The 20,411-nt window shown below is 39.4% G+C and overlaps 1 protein-coding gene across 1 annotated transcript in view; it reads right to left on the reverse strand.

The window, feature by feature from the left end:
• Positions 1 to 806: 806 nt before the first annotated feature.
• The window catches only part of brinp1 (bone morphogenetic protein/retinoic acid inducible neural-specific 1), a 152,852-nt gene continuing 133,247 nt past the window's right edge, over positions 807 to 20,411 (reverse strand). Inside the window, exons 8-9 of the mRNA XM_086053829.1 lie at positions 17,213 to 17,435; positions 807 to 6,328 (exon numbers count right to left, since the gene is read on the reverse strand). Of these exons, the coding sequence (XP_085909955.1) occupies positions 5,194 to 6,328; positions 17,213 to 17,435 (1,358 nt within the window). The 3' untranslated portion in view covers positions 807 to 5,193. The remainder of the gene's footprint in view (positions 6,329 to 17,212; positions 17,436 to 20,411) is intronic.

Genomic DNA, 20,411 nt, shown 5'->3' on the forward strand with positions numbered 1-20,411 from the left:
GAGACCAACGGCACCCCTGGTCAAAATCCCCCATCCTGTCAAGGAAGAATTCCCAAATAAACCATTTGAGAAAGGATGAAACCTTGACAAGGGAACACATATGGAGGGATCCCATTATCAGGAGGACCACGTTGTATTGGATGGTCACATTATTTTGGATGATAAAGAAATGCCTAAATGCTCAGGATGCAGAGTCCTCAGTAGCAAAGGTAACAGCCTCACGTCGCTCATTTCCACCTAGCCCCTTCTCTTAACATGACAGGGAAAGGGAGGAGAGAAGAGAAGTGGCAGTAAGACAGGCCAAAATCCAGATGTCAGGGGCTGAAACACAGCGATAGAATGGATGCAAACTAGGTGTGGTTTAACCAAATGCTAAGTGTAGAAATTAGTCCTAATGTTCTTAATATTCTGTTGAATGGAGAGGGTTGAGTTGAAAATATATATAATATTTCTTTCTTTTTTTCTGCTGATTCACTTTAGCAAATGTTACTTTTATCAAACGTGTGGTGTGCTTAAACAGTTGCCTGTGACTGGCAGTATCAGTATCCAATAACCAGTATCTTAAATGTTCAGGGTTAAGAAGCTAAAAGTTACAGGGCATCACCTCTATGTCACAGCAATTTTGTAGGCTGTAAAGAAGATCTTCAAGTGGCAGCATATAGTGACAGAGCCGTGAGGCCGAGTACTGATCCCAGCGGGACTCCGCAGGTAACATTGCTATGCTCACGTTGCACATTACTCAGAAGTCACATTGCCATGAATTATACATGGTGGTTCCTGTCTGACAGATGAGATCTAAAACAGGAAAGTGCTTAGCCTTTAATACAATACACATTTGAAATCAAGCTCAAAAGGTAACAGTTTGTCAAATTTAGTCCAAAGTATTGCAAAACAAAGCATAAGAGCAGATACACAATACATTTTTAAATGTAAACTAACAAGAGCATGTAAGGCCATATGATTTTCTGTTATGATGACAGACATGCCAACACCAGACATTACTCACATCCATCTGTTTTCTAAACGCTTGTCCTCATACCGTTTTGGTTGAGGTGAAGCATCTCTCAGCTCACTTTTGGGCAAGAGGATACATATCTTCAAACAAGCATTCAGGTGAACATTCACACCTATGGTCCATTCAGTCTCATAGTGTTGATTTTTTAAAATATATATATAATTTAAAAATAAATGCAAAATCTCACTAAATCAGGAAAATAAAAATAAAACAAGCGTGCCAAATAGTATTAAATATAGCCTTTTAATGAGAAATAGATTATAATTCGAAACATTCATTGAAAGAAGCTGATATCATGACCTCAACAAAACAGGAAAAAAACATTACATTGGCAAGGTATTAGGTGTGAAATTCTTCTTCGGACACATTTAATGGACACATGTAAGCAACGCTACATAGCATGATGCGGGACGCGTAAATGACTGCAGTTAAATGAGTTCTACTGTATACATCGCAAGTAGCGGAACATTCGCAAACTGTTCTTGCCTGGGCGCAAAATTGAAAAATACAGATTAGCACTCAAAATGTATCGGGTGGATTTGGAGTTCCCCTTGATGTTCTTTACATTTCTACATGACATTACTCGCCTTAAACCCTTAAACGACTAACCTCACCCCCATAAATAGCTACATTTTTAACATAGGTTAGTGTATGGTTATTGCACCTTATAAGAATGGTTTTACGTTGTCGGTTGATGATATATAAAACAAAATAAACACCATAAATGTGTGCTTGTTTTATGGACCTTGCAGTGGCTCAACTACAAAAGTAAATGGTCCCGATAACGTAAAAATGGTCTCATAGTGTGACAAACCAAATGAGAACCACACTTTAACATGTAAAGTGTATAATTTGGGACGAAATTGAATGTTTGCTTCTTTTTTTTTTTTTTAACAGCAAACTCTCTTTAAGAGGGAATTGTCATTGATTGAGGATTTTTGACCAGCTCTAAACATGTTAAAGGGATAGATAATAGGCACTTATATGGTTATAATGATAAAATTAAAATTCAAGAATTATATGGTATCATTTCTGCGGGATTGTCCAATCTAGTGCCAATAACTCAGGGACTATTTAGTGCATCTTTTAAAATCCAGGACTTGCGTAGCTTTCTGCCCTGACATCCACTAATGGGAGGAATTCAGGCACAGTTTCAGCTGTAGCACACCTGTGTATGAAGCACAAATCACAAAAAAAAACCAAACAAAAAAAAAGTCATTGAACACAAAAGCCAATTGAAAGTGAAAAACTCGTAGACCATCGTAGTAAAGTAAAAAAATGTTGAGACAAGTGCTGTCAGTGTTGGAAAAGTTAACTTTAACTAATATACAATGGAGGATAGTTGTTGTCTTGCAAATGCTACGCCACGTTCTACCATGTCCATATTAGCATGCTATTAAACTGAGAATTCGTAGCGGAGTGGAATAAACGATAAAAAAGATATGACACTTAAAGTGTTTGTTTTTTGGAGGTGGAACCTTTTTCATAACGGCTTTATACTTTTAATTTTAAAAATGAAATTTCTCAAAAGTGTACCACTTGAAATGATAACTGAATCACGCGTAGTTGTAATTTTGCCATTCAGTGATTCACACACAAGGCGAAAAGTCTTTGGGATATTACAGTTGACGTGTTATGCAGTTTTTCCACCATTGAAAAGTGTTCTAAGGTCCCTTTAGGTCTGCAACAAAGATCATGTTTTTGTCACTTACTTTGTTTTTTTTTTGCAGCCATGCTGACATAAGCTTTGAGATTAGTTTTGTCTACCCTGCTAGAGTGTAGCTAACACTAAGCTGTGACAACATTCCAGCTATACTTTGCATTTAACTTTCACGTCGATATTTCCGTTTACGTCAGTGCTACCGGACGGTCCGTCAGTCCATCACTGACGGGCGTCCATTTTGCTGATGACTGACAGAATTTAACAGTTTAATCAAATTGGATTTTTCAACTGTAGGACTATGATGTTTTTTTGTTTTTTTGGTGTTTTTTTTTTGGGGGGAGGGGGGCGGTTGAGGTTGGTGGGACTGACAATAGAGAGAAATTTATTGTGATATACAGTAAAATTTACTGACGGAGGCGATGGGAGAAGTGTGGTTAAAATAACATTATGGACTGAGGATTGCTTTGGTTCAGTCTGAAAAAAATGATGGACTTATGATGACGGATGAGTGCCCAGGCCGGTTACGAATGATGGACCGGCAGAATTGTGTAAATTTTCCACCCCTAGAAAATGGTGGCTCTTCACTCAGCCTATCTGCCAAGTCATGGGTGGACAATATCGGTGTGGAGGCGGTATTATGCAAATTCTGCAAAAAATCTGTAAAGCTCGCTCACAGACACATTTTTCGAAATAGACATCTTACAAATGATTTAAGTGGTTGAGTAATTTCACACTTAACAGGTCGACAGGCACACCAGAGACCCAACAGTGTGTATACAAGCAATTAAATGGTCAATAGTCCATGTTACGTCCACTTTAAGTACTGTGAGTCGCGGATCGGGAAAAAAAAATGGTCATGATTAAAATCTGCGATTCCAGATATGGAGTATGTGCCTCTGCAATGTCCACAAGACTTAGTGTCACACTTAACAGTAAAGCAGCAATATATAGCAAGTTAACCAAAATAAAAGTAACATGTAAACAAGTAAAAAAAAAATGTTCTGGGGTCTTACACAGTTATTTTTTGTGCCAAAAGAATAATAAAGACACCAGGTCAACAGGTTTCACCAGCAACACATGAGAGAAATGCTGATATCATTTCCATATTCAACAAATGGGATTATATACAGTCATCTGGGATAACTAAGAAAAACAAAAAATATATACCCTGTATAGGGAAGGATTTCAATCGGGAAAAAAAATGGTGGTCATGAAAGCATTCCAGATTAAAACATTGCTCTGATTCCAGATTAAAACAAACATTAAAAAAATTACATTTTGATATATCTTCTTTTTTTTTGCAGCACGACATAGAAATCGAGTGGCTCGTCAACATACTGTTTTCTGTGCTTTTGTCTCAAATCAAGAGAGAGAGAAGCAAATTGTATTCTAGTGCATGTAAAATTAAATGGGATGGAACTTTATTCTAGCTTGGAACGGAGAGGGTAGGTGTCGTCTATGGCTTTTCGTCAACGTGCCTGATCGATGAACGCTAAGATTTTGGTGCCCATGAAAAAGCTCCACAAACCAGCAGTCACAACATTTGTACCATTTTTTTTGTTTGTCAGTTTTACGCAAAGCAGTGCAAAATTAGCATTGACTGTTAAATCCACGACAATGATGCAATCACACAGCGGGAAAGTTACTGGCTTGTGGACCCACAAGAACAAAAACAAATAAAAACAGAAAAGACGCAAGTAGTACTCTGCATTGAAAAATTGGACACATTCAATTATCAAGCCCCCCCAAAAATTAAAACGGTATGCACTGACATACACACACACGCACACACGCACATCCACCCACGTACACTGTATATGTACATACGGTATATAAACAGCTGGCTTTTTGTTATTTGACATGACTATCCATTATTGGCCTGCTGCGTGTGCCTTACATGTCAGAACAGTGACCGAGTGCTTCATAACTCACCGACTCGCCGAGGGTTGGAAAAGTAATAAAGACTCTATAATAAATGTGTTGACTAACTTACACGCTATAGAGCTGTTTTTAAATCCTTAGGGTGTATATAAACATTTTGATTTTGCATGTTAGCAGAAATAAAAGGATATCTGGTCTGCCCGTTGATTTTTTTTTTTTTGTTTTGTTAAAAATGTTTTTTGTTCTTTTTAATTTCCCAGGTAAAGAAGAATGGCAGTTTCAGATACAACCTTCCAATCAAGGCCTCTGTATCACAGGTATTTTTTTTTTAATCTCTCTCTTTGACAATAAAGTTCTTTGGAGAAATGACAGACATGCTTGACAGATATGTTACAGTCCTTACGTTACGTTAGTTCCGATTAACGTCTTCCTTTCATTGATGCCTTTTCCGTTTCCCCCCGCTTTTTACGAAGTATGCTTACAAAGTTTGAGTTACATCAAAAAGGCAGAAAAGGTCCAAAAAAGGAAAAAGGCAAAAGAAGAAAATGAAAGAAGAGCCCACCCCGGAGGTTCAGTTCATTTGCGAGACTGTTTCTGTGTCGTTCTCTGTCCTTACGTTGACGTTTTAAAGCGATCAACACAGTTTAGCAGTCAGATGATCGGATTGTTTTAGAATCTCTGTGCTGTACATGTCCAAGGCATGATTGACCCGGATCATCTCACTGTTGTTGAGCTTGAGCCGATGCTTCAGCATACAGGAAAAGAGGTCCAGCTGGGGTTTGCCGGGCGCAGACGGAGGGGCGAGGCGGTTAATCCGATCCCGTATGTCCAATAACAGGAGCATGACGGACGACGACGAGTAAAACTGGCTTCCCTGCGTGTACGACTGGTTTACCTGTTGCACAGCGCTGCGGAGCAGGTCGGCGTTGAAGCGCAGGCTGTAGCCAAACACTTGGATGTCGGATATTTTGATGTAGATCTGCCGCTTGTTGGGATCTGCCAGGTCGACGGGGCCCGTGTCGTTGCGCAGGCCGGTGGGGATCTTGGCTCGGCTCCTCAGGTAGATGTGTACGGTCTCGAAGAAGGTCTTCCAGCGGTTGCCCAGCAACAGGGTCCAGTTGAAGCACTGGGTGTTCTGCAGGCGCACCTTTTCCCAGCGGGGGTAGCCGTGCTCACCGAAGGGCATGCTCCAGCCTTCCGAGTGGCTGCCACTGAACGGGTTGACGTAGACGAAAAACATGGGGTCGATGCTGCTGTTCCGCATCTGACAGATCTTCATGGACAGGCCGATGATCATGTGGAGGTAGTCCATGCGGTTTTTGTTACTTTTGAGCGTCAGGGACATGCGCTTACGCCACCGCGGGTCAAAGAAAGTCTCCAGGCGGATCTCGTTGCTGATGAACGTTGTGTGGATATACAGTCGCGAGTCCATTTTCTGCAGCAGGTACTTAAGTTCCAGGTCCTGAAAGTCCAGGTCTGTTTCGAAGCTAATGAATTGCTCGCTGCGCTCTGAGTCCACATTTTGGGGCTCGCAGCGGCCACGGTACAACTTGTAGCCCTTGTTGCACGAGCCGCACTGCGAGATGTTGGCCAAACTGCACATGGCGCAGCTGTTGTTGCCCCCGATGACGCAAGGGATAGGTCGCTGGCACAGGGTGACGCCCGTGTGGCACACGCACGTTCGCTGGCTTTCCAGGAAGGTTCCCCAAAAGCCGTTCTCATTGCAGTAGAGGAAGGACTGGACCCTGTTGAGCCACTGCATCACCGACCTTATCGGAAAACAAAAGACAAATATGATGGGTTAAAGTCTTGGCAAAACAATTATATTTCCCACTGGCTATCCGTGTGTACTGAAGCAGCATGAGGAATTGAAGTAGACCAACAATTTGCTGGTTTCCAACCTAGTATCAGAAGTGCAAGGTGTCAGGGGCTATGAGTGGAAAGTTTAACATCAGACTCCCTTTGTGTTGAAAGCTGTTGCCGACTTTGCCACGCATCTAATTATCTAAGTTCATTAACTAAGTCCCACCTCAGCAAGCTCTACCATTATGCCTCTGATGCGCCAATTTGACCAACTTGAGAAGGCAATGTAAAAGGGGCTTTCAAAATGATTTGCTTCATGGTTAACAATAATAGATTCATGATAGAAGATACAATACTGGTGGTACTCAGTTTACAACCGTACCGACAGAGGCGGTTTCTAGATTACAAAATGGGCGCAACGAACAAATTTTCATGGTGATGTAAGAATACGTCAAGTACCGGCAAAATTATGTTTTATTGGGTTACGGTATAGCCTTCGTAAACCAAGGCCGGCCTGTAGTGAAAAGCCATAACAAGCGTATGAAGTTTAACACCCGAGACTCATTTCTCACACCCTGTTGCATTTAAAGCTGCCATCCGACAGTTATTTCATATGTCACGCCAGCCTCTTGCTAGCCATCCCTGAAAGGCCAAAGCACTGCCATTAAGTTGAAAGTCAAAACAAGGAAATTAAATACGATAACCAGTAAATTCAAATAAAAAAAATGCTGATGCTGAAAAATATAAAAGTAGTGTCACTGAAAAAAGATGGACATTTTAAGACTGATATTGAAAAACACCTCATAATACAAAATACATATGCCCCCCCCCCCCCCCCCCACACACACACACAAAATATTACAATTGATTAGGTACAGGAACCTTTTCAGTGTCCATGCTTGTTTATTTATTATCATTACCAAAACCTAGTAGCAGTGTTCTGACTTCATACAAAGGGCATTAAATGATGTCAAATGTGACTATAATTACTAATCAATAAAAAGGACGATTTTACAAATGTCTTAATACTTTGCAAGACACTCCATCTGTTACCTTTTTTGTGTGTGTTGAATCGGAATATATTGTGCATTTAATGAATAATTATTGAAGGGATGGATCATGGAGAGGGTTGTGATTGTTGTCCTGGCTGAAAAGGCCAAAATGACTTAGACCCTGGACAAATCTTGTCTCTGAGACGGCAATATTTCGGAAACTCAATGTGAAAGAGATGAGAGAATAGGACGTTCTTTTCCATTTTACAAAAGGGAGGAGTTTGGTTATTTCCCTCAGGTGAAAGGTATCACTTGCTATTCTTAGCTCGTCTCCGCTTCCCCGCAGGCATCTTTCCCCGTCATCTTGACAGTATTGGAACTTGGTTTCTGACTATAGGAAATGAATTGTGATTTTTTTTTTTTCTGGAGAGGAGAGTTGGTCAAGGTTAGCGTGACATGTTAATGAACCCGAGGACTAACTATGATGGATGACATTGCATTGTTACCATACCACAAATCCCACCCCGAGCTATGCACCCAAATGAGTTTGAACATGTCACTTATGGAGGACAATGGAAGCACACTGAGCTCGGTAACTTTAGATCTGTGACGTATCGGTTTAGGAAGCTCTAAGCAGCATTCAAAAAGACAAGGATATTTCCAAAGTCTGACTACAGCTCGGAAAATGACATTCCAGTCAGAAATTCAACTTTCGAACCAGAGTCAAATCGAGTGACTACGTCTTTGCCTAGATGCAGAAATGTGAACGTTTTTTTATCCAAAAACAACAAACATGTAATAGAAGGTTTTGTGTTTTCCTTTCCTGTGAATGTTTTATGCCCCGCCCCCGCATCCCCCCACCCCGCGAATCACCCGACAACAAAGAAACCAAATCATTTATCTTTTATTGGACAAGAACAACATTTTATAACTGAAAATATACTATATTATCGCAATGACATCAGGGCAATCTCATTGGATGCATGGCATTTGTTCCGAGGCAATGCTGTAGCATCTGCCACATCGCTGATGTCCCACTTAATCTTTTTGTGGGATACGATCAATATTTCACTTGTGGTATTTGTTTGATATAAAATGTACTTATTTTACTCACTGAGTTTGAACCTGTAAATCATATGTTTTGATGCATATAATTTCACACAATTGCTCCCGTTCAGCTATAATAACTAATAATAACTATCATCAGCAGAGTCCTGAAAAGGAAAATACCTTTTTGGTAGATTAACTAGACTGGAAAAATTGTAGCTAGTTCCCATCACAGGAGCTGTCTTACTGTATTTTACCTTTTGTTGCTTTCTTCATCATAGCTTAGCTGAATTTTGCAGGTTTAATTTGAATAATAATAGAGTTTTGGCCTGTGATTTTTGGCTTCTTTGCTCTGTTGGTTTTTACTTTGGACTGTCCTTGGTGTCGGCTCAAAGCGCCTTCAAATCAGCGCTGTGAAAATGCATTGCCTTGGAAAATGTTCATATTATCATATCCACATCATTATCATTTTGGGCCTGGGCAGACTACAACTCTCACGGCGCTTGCCCTGGCCGTATGTTTATCTGTAATTAGGGTGGAAGAAAAAAAAACCATGAAGCTCCAGGCATTACTTTGGCCAAAACCACATATTTGTTGCGCCAGGTATCTGGTGTTGACAGATAGAGTGGGAGTGTTGGAATAGATTGTCTTCAAGCGTTAATAATGTCGCTCCTATTTGACCAGGAGTCGTGTACAGATTTCAACCACACTCTTGTTGATATGTATTAGACGCCCCAAAAAACGGGAGATAATTAGCAGGCAGCAGGTTGAATATGCACATAAGCATGAATGTGTCTTTCTATTTTCGATTCTAATTGTGCATTTGCATGAAACTCTTAAGCAACTGATTTGCATAATGGTGGCATGACGGGGCACAGCATCACTCCAATTAGTGACTGGAGTTGGGAGTGATACTTGCTATTCTGCATTCACCGTGTATGGCTGTTGTGAATGACAGAAGCACAAAACAGTCATTCATTATGATAACCATTTATGGTGTCTACAGTAGATCAGTTTTAGCTCTGAACCAGCACTACCAGTGCTGGAGAAAATCTGGAGTCATGAACATCTAATGGATGTCTCTGGTATGGCATACTGTAGATGAGCACATAATACAAAAAGTCAATAAGCCAACATTTGTTCCTAAAAAGAACAAAAGACTATATTTCTTTGTATAAGCAACATCAATCACCAACAATGGCTGAATATATACAGTAATTTTCCCCCACTATTGAAAACCGTTCCCAGGTGTCTGACATATCTGTGACATGACAGCAGAAACAAACCAAAAAACAAAATCAACAACTGCAACACAAAGTCCTCTAATGTGGACCGAAGTTGAGTACGACTGATTACCCTTATGACCGGTGGCCAGAGCTGGCGGTTCTGAAGGCAAGCGACTTCTAGCTAGCAAGCACCTATAAAAGCATTGACTGAATTTTCAATTGTGGAGGCAGCACTTCATGACTAAGCGACTTAATTACACTTATCAATTAGTGTAGCGGTTTCCTCTTTCGGGATCAGTGGTGCAGTTCTAGTGATTAACACAGAAGATCATGCAGTGATTGCATGTCAGACAATTTCTGTCACACCATGAAGTAAGACAGACTTTAATCCATTTATCGGCCAGTTTAGGTCTCTGTGAGTTAACATTCATTATATGAAAAAAAAAGCAGATTCATATCATGAACAGCATCACGAGTGGACTTGTCTGTGTGCATGCATATCTCTCTCTCTCTCTCTCCCTCTCTCTCTTTCTCTCTCTCTTTCTCTCTCTCTCTCTCTCACCTACGAGCCTATGTGAGGAAAGATAAGATGAGGATAAGTGGTGAGTAGGGCTGTTCGATTTTGCCTAATAAGAAAATCCTGATTATTGTCTTGCAAACCCGATTTTACGATTAAGATTACGATTTCTTTGTAAAATAAAAAATAATGAAAAATGAAGTATGTTGAATGTCTTTTATTTAAACTTCATTTTTCTTTCTTTGAACTCAAAATGCAAGTCAATTTAACTTAATACGCAGAACAATCCATTGGGATTAACAGCATTTTACTTACACAATAGATTTCAGACCTGTTCTTAATTAAACCAATAATGAAAGAAGAACGTGCATATACCATCTGAAACTATATCATCAACATGAGAGAAGGTAGACAGTCAAGTCTGTAAACCAAACAGTATGTCAGCAAGTCATTTTACCAACCAGCTAGTGACTAGCCTTTCACCTTTCTCCCCGGTCTTACTTAAACATAAATCAATGATTAGTGCAAAACTGTCACTCAATAATACAATGCACTGTCAATCTTAAAGAACGTATGCACCGGCTGGCCAGAGGTCCGTTGGAGTGGAGATTAACATTAAATGTTACCATCGTATCTCGGTGGAAATTATGTGTACTAAGCGCACAATTTCCTCCACAAATGTGACTTATACTCAAGTGCGACTTATATATGTTTATTTCTTCTGTATTATGCATTTTATGGTTGGTGCGACTTGTACTCAGGAGCGACTTATAGTCCAGAAAATACGGTAAAATCGTTTCCAGTTACTTGGAAGGACAAAAATAATCTTAGGCAAAGAGCCAGCCATTTCTATGTAAACATTTACCAGCTATGTAAAATTTCCATTACAATAATTGATGTCACATTTCTGTGATTGACGCCATAGTAGCTGACAGAGCTAAAGCCAAAATGAACGTTTACACTGCAGTCGTATTGATGGATTCATATCTGACTTTGGAAGACATCTGAGGGAAACATATTAATCGGAGTCAAGGAAGTATGTTGAAATGATACATTCAACATACAATGATGTCATGTCATGTCATCTTCCAAACCGCTTATCCTATACAGGGTCGCGGGGAATTGCTGGAGCCTATCCCAGCCGTCAATGGGCGAAGGCAGACTACACCCCGAACTGGTCGCCAGCCAGTCGCAGGGCACACATAGACACTGTCACTGAGCGGGAATCGATCCCACGCTGTCAACATACAATGATATATATATATATATATATATATATATATATATATATATATATATATATATATATATATATATATATATATATATATATATATATATAAAATGTACATGTGTGTGTGTATATGTAGACAACTGGGTGATTTTTTTTTTTAGCTCATGTGCTCTACTTTATCCTGTTCTGAAGGATATATTGATGATAATATCTCATTTGCATGACTCCTCTGTTGTACTGCAGACATATCACATTCAGTACTCTTCGTTTACATCGGGTTCAATGTGACCAAAATGTGTCTGGTATTATGCTATTACGAGTATAAAATATGTGTAACTAATCGGAAGAGGGAAAAAAAAGCTATGATTTGAAAGAACTTCATCAGTTTAACAGTCTGTAATTTACATAAATTAAGAGCTTTATTTCAAAGCAGAACAACCCATGGGAACTGACACACATTAACTAATGGAAATATGAAAGGCATAGAAACTTTTTTTTAAAAATCATTTCATCTCATTATTAGGTTGAAATACTTAGATAAATTGTTTTCACCGCGTCGTCTATCTTGCTTAGATTTGTCGTAGGAAATCAAAAAACAATCAAGTGAAAGAGACATTGTTTATTTCCTCTGAGAATACTAAGCGTCTGCGCGGGGCTTCAAAGTTAAATGAGCTCAAATTAAATGCGTCATAAATTTCTTCCAAAGAGAGCAGAGTCGGATCAGCAGAAAAAACCATAATCAGTTTACTGTTATTATTTTAAATATTAACAGCAGACTTTTTTATATATATAAAACAGAGATTAATTGTGTGTGGGGATTGTTATTTCAATTGTTTAGTCATAGCTTAATTGTTAAAGTTAATGGCAAGTGCTGTCATAGAGACTTAGACTTCATTTTATTGATCCCTTGGGAAGACTCCCTGGGGGAAATTAAAACTCCAGCAGCACACATGATAAAAGCACACAATAGGACAGCAGCACACAGATAATAAATGGGGAGATATACATACTTTGCAAATACACAAATTAAATGATAAATATAAGGAGATGTGTGGCTATAAGCGGAATAAGGTTATATTATTATTGTTATTGCACCATAGGAAGGGTGACCTAGTGAGTGTTAGTGGGAATGAATGGCTACCCCCCATTCCCCTCTACTGTCCTCAATAATCCATCTCCTCTTTCCCCCCTCCAGTGAGGAGGAAATAAATGAGCATAAGTGAATTTAATGTAGGTGAAAATCAGTCAAGTTTGTATTTAAAGCGGAAATCAACCCAAACATATTTTTTTCAAGAATACATTCCCAGGCCCACTAGTTGAAACACGGACGGCATTCTGATAAATTTTGCGTCTGTAGAATATAAATTAAGCAGCAAAATCCACTCATTTTTAGCCATTTCTGGGGGCGGCCATTTTGTCTTCTGTCGACTGAAAATGACATCACAACTGCTCACAACGACCAATCACGGCTGACCTGTTTTCTGAATCTGAGCCGTGATTGGTCGTTGTGAGCAGTTGTGATGTCATTTTCAGTCGACAGAAGACAAAATGGCCGCCCCCAGAAATGGTTAAAAATGAGTGGATTAACATTTATTCCACAAACACAATATTTATCAGAATGAGCCTGTTTCAACTAGTGGGCTTGCATAGAACATATTCTTGAAAAAAGAAATGTTTGCGTTGACATACTTTAAGGTACCTCTATGCATTTTTCAATAATAATAATTATAAAAGAATGGCCTGAAACTACACCATGTAACAAGAAATTTGGCATGTTAAAGCAAATACTGAACGATCCATTGAATAAATATAGTCATACGGTACATAAATACATAATTAATACATAAAGAACACTTCAATTATTCTTATTAAAAGATTTCTTTCTCTGTTTAAAATGAGTTGAATATTGACTGTTCATTTTTGGTTTCTTTTGGGTCACAATTAGCCATTAACATTTTTGCCATTCTAAAGAAACAAATGTAACAAGAGGGTCAAGCAAAAGGTTATTTAAGACCCTTTTAAGTAAATGATGATTTTCAATACGTATTCATCTCAGGCAGAGGTGACCTCTAACTGCCACCCGAGCAACAGTGTCATAACAATTAGAGGATTGAGCCATTATCACATAATGAATATATTCTAATTCTATGCAGGGTTCATTCCAATTGCATACATGTCAGATTTTGAACATGAATAAGTAACGCAAATGTGTAGATGAATGTCTTGGGGGGAATGAGACCAGGTTGCTATTACTAGTTTACACCCTATAGAATAAATATTCATGCCAATCAAAAGCAGACGTGACCGGGGAAAAAATATGGAAGTGCATAACAGTCAATTGATTATGTGGAATCGATTCCCAATTGTTGGTGTCTTCAAGCAATGGAGACTAATGATATTACATGACTTAGATGCAACCAGCAGAGGTACTAAAGAACAAAAAAAAAGTGAAATGATACTGTATGTATATTTGTGTATGTGTATGTGTATATATATATATATATATATATGTATATATATATATATATATATATATATATATATATATATATATATATATATATATATATATATATTATATATATATGTATATTGCCAATCACAAAAAACGACCACCCGCAGCTCGTACTTTGCAGCTTGCAGCCAACTTGAGACCAGTCTGTGCCCAGTGTGTTGTCCCCTCCGGGCTTCCTTAGGCAGCGGCAACCTCAACAAGCATTGTCTGCTATGTGGAACTTTTATGTGATTTGATGTTAAGTTTGCATCCTACAATACAAGAATACATTGCGAGGAGAGCATGTTAAACGCTTCAAAAAACAAATTTAACACGACATTAGAAGGACAAATACTGTACTTGGCAGAACATGGCGTGTTTTGAAGGCTTACTGCAGAGCATTAAAAAGAAGGGGGACGCAGCCTCAACTGTAAAACAGAAGCTAACACTGGTCAAAATGTGCCTGTATGAGCGCCCAAGCCATATTTAGCTTTAACTATTCAAAAATGCAAACCAAATGATCCTTTTAGTCGATTGAGGAATTATTGTCAAAGATTTGGCCAAATATTAATCCTTGGTAGAAACCTATGATCTCAGTGGTCTTATTAAAAGTTCAAAATGTAAACATTTAGCATTGACATAACATTAAGAAGTCATTACGGAATGCAATCCACAACTAAAATAACCTTCTAGCCGTTACCAAACAACGTGAATGACTGAATCCTTTGCCAAGAACATTTTGCTAGTCAGCAGAACTTTAACGCTAAAGCCTCTTGGACTGCTTCGCATTTTTTTAGTTCATCCTCTAAAGATGTGTTCCGGGAAGGGATGCATCGTCACTGGCGGTGGTTTCACATTTGTGTAGCTCCAAGGATTGTGGCGGAATCTGCAGGAGGCGCCACTGAACATAATTCTCACAGCGACACTCGGAGTGAGAGCGTGCAACAACAGTGAGGGCTGGATGACAACATCAAGCCCCGTTGTGGGCTCTGATGTATGAATGGCGGCGGTCCCACATTGGAGATCGGCTCTGTGGTGCCTGTTGTCAGCCTGGCAAGATGCTTTCACATCATCATCATCATCAGCTGCTGCTTGCCTTACATGTGGAAGACATGTTACAAGGCCTCCCTGAGGAAGTGCTGTGCACACACCTCAGAACCACTTTACGGATCTTCAAGCTTAGCTACAAATCCCTCATCCACTGATCTGCTATTTTGGGGCCGCTAAGAGAAGAGGCAAGTTACACTTGGTGCGAGGGACCTATTTTTTAATAGCACATACATGACAGTACTTTCAAACCAAAGTACTACTTAGTGTCGTACTCGCTCACATAGCAGTTAACAAAAATCTGCATGTAATTGAAGAAACCTCGACCCCAACATGTTTATATTTAACCACAAGATGGCAGCAAATCACTACTTTTGTCAAAATTTAGCTCCTCGAATCTTTTAGATGTACCCCTTAAAACGAATATGGTACGAGAAGGGGACAAAATACTACTTTTGTCTAAATGAAGCCCCTCAACTCACATCAACAGTTCCTTGGTACCAGGATGGCAGGAAAGCACTACTTCTATCTAGAGTGGTAAGAATGAAGTGAGTGTAAACATTGGCTACGTTTACACGGACAAAATGTCATTGATCCGATCAAGGTTTGGATTAAAATTATGATCGGATGCACTGTTTTCATGGACACTAAAAATATTGATCCGATTATGAGTTGTGTGTTCACGCATTACACGTTAGATTGGAACAAATCACTTTGACATGCGCATATTGACCAAATATACCGGAAATGGTAGTAGCCGTAATGACTTCTGTGCTAATAAAACATTGCTCCATCCATTTATACTTTAAACGTTCGCGGTATTTCGTGTGTTTTTCTTGTTTGCGCTTTTAGGTCGAGTTAACACTTCCTAATGGAGCTGCTAGTTCAACCTTTTGCTTGCCATGTCTTTCACTTTCTCTGCTTCTACTAGCTTCCGGAAAACGGAAACACGTATACCGACGTCACAGACATGGACGGCAAAAAAAAACAGTTGTTCCGAAATTTGGGAATAAGTGTTTTTATGTGCTCCGGTCAGATTGTCAATCGACATAAACCACTTCTCTCTTTTGGAATAAAATCTTGAACAGAATGGGATTGATCCGATCAGAATATCCCGAATGGTGTGTGTACATGAAGCATTTTTATTCCGATCAGGCTTTTAATCCGAATAAATGTGTCCATGTAAACGTGGCCACTGTTACACTATGGGTGACACAGTTCCACTCGAGCTCTGCGGGTGGCAGTGATGTACATGACAAAGTATGTGCTGACCGCCACACATAAACGTAAACTTTTTTCATGTCGCCGCCATCTGCTGGATGAACGTGAATCACTGGCTCACTAGTCATGATATTTTTTACTATTTGGGTCAAGAGGTGACTGATCCACTACTTGGTTTTGGGTTGTTTTGTATAAACAACCCAGAAAGTTGATTTAAATTAAACCAAGTCCATTTTTGACCCACATTATTAACGTTGTTTTTTCTGACCCAGCAATTTTAAGAATGTATGTAATACTAGACTGCGCTCCCCTAATGCGGACTGAATCTGATTTAGAGTAAGTGTGGTTTGACGTAACAATGCCTAAGCCCACAAATAAATGTGATATATTTGGCAGGGAATAAAAAATATATTCCGTATGTACAAATTTGATTTAAACTGTATCTGCTGGATGTGTGAAAATTCATTAAATGATGGAATCTTCTTGAAACAAGCTTTATGAAGGGGAGGCGCACGCTATCTTTGATAACACTTCACAAGCCACCTCTTCCTTGCAGTCGAGGTACTAGTGACAGTCTTTAAGTGCTCATTTTCAGAGCGCTTAAATGAATATTTAACCACTTTCAACTTGCATGGTGACGCCCTCATCACACAGCAGCGTTTCATATATCGGGTTGTTTGCTGTCATGTCAGGCGGTGGCGCACCCGCGTAGTCGAGGCTCTCAGGGTGCAAGAGCAGGGAGGTGGTGGCAGATGTGTGCAATGACCTTTAGACAACACTCCCAGAGCTGCATTTGCTTTTATAGACGGCGATGGGGAACTACACGAGTGAGGTAGTCATGTGCAACCCTCAGCACTAAGTCGACGTGATGGACACAAACAACGCAGCCATAACTTGAAATCTATAATGGATGACGTCCTTTTAAAGCGTGCACGCTCAGAGCAGCGGCTATCAAAATAAAAAACGTGGAGATTTTTCCTCTGAAATAAGTAACTGCCTCGTCAAGTCGGACCTCGGGTTTTTGGAGCGTGAAAAGTTGAGCGCCTTCTGTCAAGATTGTATTTCCACACACCTCTCCCTGGGCATCTGGTGGTTGGGATTGTGGTGACAGCGGATGCTGAGACCAAAGAGCTTGCGGGCAGTGCGCTGGATCTTGAGCCGCTGGACCTCTAGGGAGCTCTGGAGTAGCCTGTAGCGAGCCTGCAGGTCCCAGTCGCTGCCCCACAGCAAGTGCACGCTGTTGATGGGCAGGAAGTGAGTGGAGGGCAGCCTCTTCAGGAAGGACTTGAACTCATCTGTAAAAGCACAGAGCGCACGGGAAAAGGCTATGTCAGTTTATTGAGCTCTGTTGGTTAATTTGTTTGTTTGTTATAGTGGACAGAAGCAAGGAAACGAATATTTGATGTGATAGATTTCATGAATACAATTCCCTACAAGAAAGAATGCAAAATTGCAATAAAATGGTACCTTGACTTATGAGCGCTTGCCAATTTTATCATTTTTTTATTTTTGGAGAGAGCAAAAATTTGCGGTGAATATTTATTGGAAATGCAGTCGGGCAGAACAGGGTTTGAGAGGGGACAGTCAGCATTATTGTGTAGAATATGTATAATGCATAATATATGTTATATGATATAGAATATAACAAACTGGTAGGTGATGCTGAGACACTATTGGCCTGATTTTCTAAGATTACGTGTCAGCTGCTAAATTGCGTTCACTCAAGCAGATTGCTCATGCTGTTGATGGGCACGTTATACGCAAACTACTAAAATTGCAGACCTTTTCGAAGATCCCAAATATCGGGCTCTAAATTGTGTATTAACTCACTCTAACATATTCTGTGTGCTGTTAGAAACACGTTTAAAAGTAGTTGAAACTGCTGTTATTAAAAGGGGATTTTGTGTCTTAGTTAGCTCTGATGATTTCACCGTTGAAAATTTGGGACAACACCGCAAGCACACAATGTCGTTCGACGTTGTGGAATGGGGAGTCTTAGCGGAAGACAAACCATTTAAAAAGTGTTTACATGAGCGCAAAAGTTCTCTCCGCCTCCACTTATTTTGCCAGTGCTAACCTGGCACCGCTTTGTGCTGGTTTGGTTCCTACCTTTCGGCCACGGTATTTAAAGACATCAAATCACCCATCGCAATTCGTCTCAGGTTTGATAAATCACACTGTGCATGCTAAATTAATCTGTTTGCAATATAATCTCCTTCCAAAATCCGTAATATGATCTGGGTAGCAATATCGCATCTTTGACAGCCACAGTCCTGCACATCCAGTTAGTACACCCTTGTCAAACTCAAGGGCCGGGGGCTAGATATGGCACCCCATATCATTTTTTGTGGCCCACAAAAGAAAATCATGAGTGTCAAACTTCCTTGATCCATGCTAAAACCTGCACCAAAATTGGCAAATTATCATGCATAATAATTAATAATGTCTTATTATATAAATCTTATTGTTACCCTTTTTATAGTAACTTGAACATTAATTGAACAAACTATTATCCTTGACTTGCTAACCTAGCAATCCATCAATTTGTTGTATATACAGTATGTAATTATACGATGACTTGACGACAATGATTTGGTTTCACCCTCATAACGGCCCTTTGAAGGAAGCCGTAACTGCAAAGTGGCCCCTGCCAAAAATGAGTTTGAGGATAAGCGGATCAGATAATGAATGGATGGACACCCATGAGTTAGTATTTCATCTTCTGAGTTGGTATATCAGCTTCCACCTCAGTTTGCGATTCTTTTGGTTTCGGACTTGATTTGCCCTTAATTTAGGTAGCATTCTCAGGGGAAGATTGTATTTACGTAGTATTATGCAAAAACTATTTTCTATAAAACACTACTGAATATATTCTGGTGCGTATTTAAGTGAAAGCGCTGACTTGGGGCAGTGATCCACCAGATCCAAAACAAGCATGCCTTGGATGGCATTTGCATCACGCAGTGAAACTCCAGGACTAGATCTAATTGTGACACCCAAGTCAGGCAGACAACCCCTAGCAGAGGTCTGAGAGCCATTTTGTTCAAATGTCTCTCTGAATTTTGTTTTCAACTTCAAACAACCGCCAGCAAGAGGATGCTTGATGTTGCATCTCCAGCCAGAAAACATAGTCTTAACTTTAGCCAGCTAAATTTAAAAAGCATCAGTATGAATAATAGAGCGGACATTGTAATGTCGTCTTGGCAACGTTGCCACCGAAGTTAAGGACATCTGCAAACTTCCCTCATGTGACTCACTTGAACTCATTTGCTGGATTCCCTGTAACAGTCAAAACTATGTGAATCAAATCAAATCAATATTAAAACGGCATTTTATTATGTTATTTAGATACGTTATTCATACTCATTAAATGTCGATATCATGGATCTTACATGATGTAATTTTCAGTATCCAAATGATCAATTAAAACATTGCACTATGTATGTATATTTTTGATCATTCCACTTAAAGAGACATGCATTTTTCACAATCTAAAAAAGGTCACGGGTGACTGAATAAAATGCCTGTGATATACATACTGTGTGTGTGTGTATGTGTGTGTGTATATATATATATATATATATATATATATATATATATATATATATATATATATATATATATATATATATATATATACCATAAGGAATGCTGGTCTTTGTTACAGGAGGTGCTTGTATGCGGAAGTGCGTTGTTTGGTGCGAAATCCATTGCAAATACACAAAGCAGAAGTAAACAAGCTCAGCAGCACAAAAGCACACTTTTGGACTGAGGAGGAACCCGGCAGCTTCATTCATGTGATGAATGACATGAATATCAAGTGTTTTATTGACAGTTGAAAGAAACAAGCGGAAATTATGTCCATCTGAGTCATGACGCCGTGTGTCGCCGTACACAGTGGATTATTCAAATGCCGGAGCAACTATGTCCGCTCAATCATGTAAACGGCATAGTCAGAATGTTTCAGAAATCAGAATTTTGACTTAAACCCGAATATTGACTCCATGTAAAGGTAGTCACTATGGTGCTGGGTACAAAATAAAGGAGGGGGCACGGGCGTCGTAAAGTCGGAACGTCGTAATTTGCGTACGTAATACGAGGACTGCCTGTGTGTATATATATATGTATATGATATATATATACACACACCATTTTAGCCTGACATTCTTTTTTACATGGAACACCAATAAATCCAAGCACATTTTAGCAAACCAGTTTGGCTTTTGCCTTAAATGTTCACTGAATGTTTTGATTTAAAACAGGGAAATAAG

This window comes from Filicampus tigris, chromosome 15, assembly GCF_054856515.1.
Source record: "Filicampus tigris isolate MCC_2025a chromosome 15, RoL_Ftig_1.0, whole genome shotgun sequence".
Lineage (NCBI taxonomy): Eukaryota > Metazoa > Chordata > Actinopteri > Syngnathiformes > Syngnathidae > Filicampus > Filicampus tigris.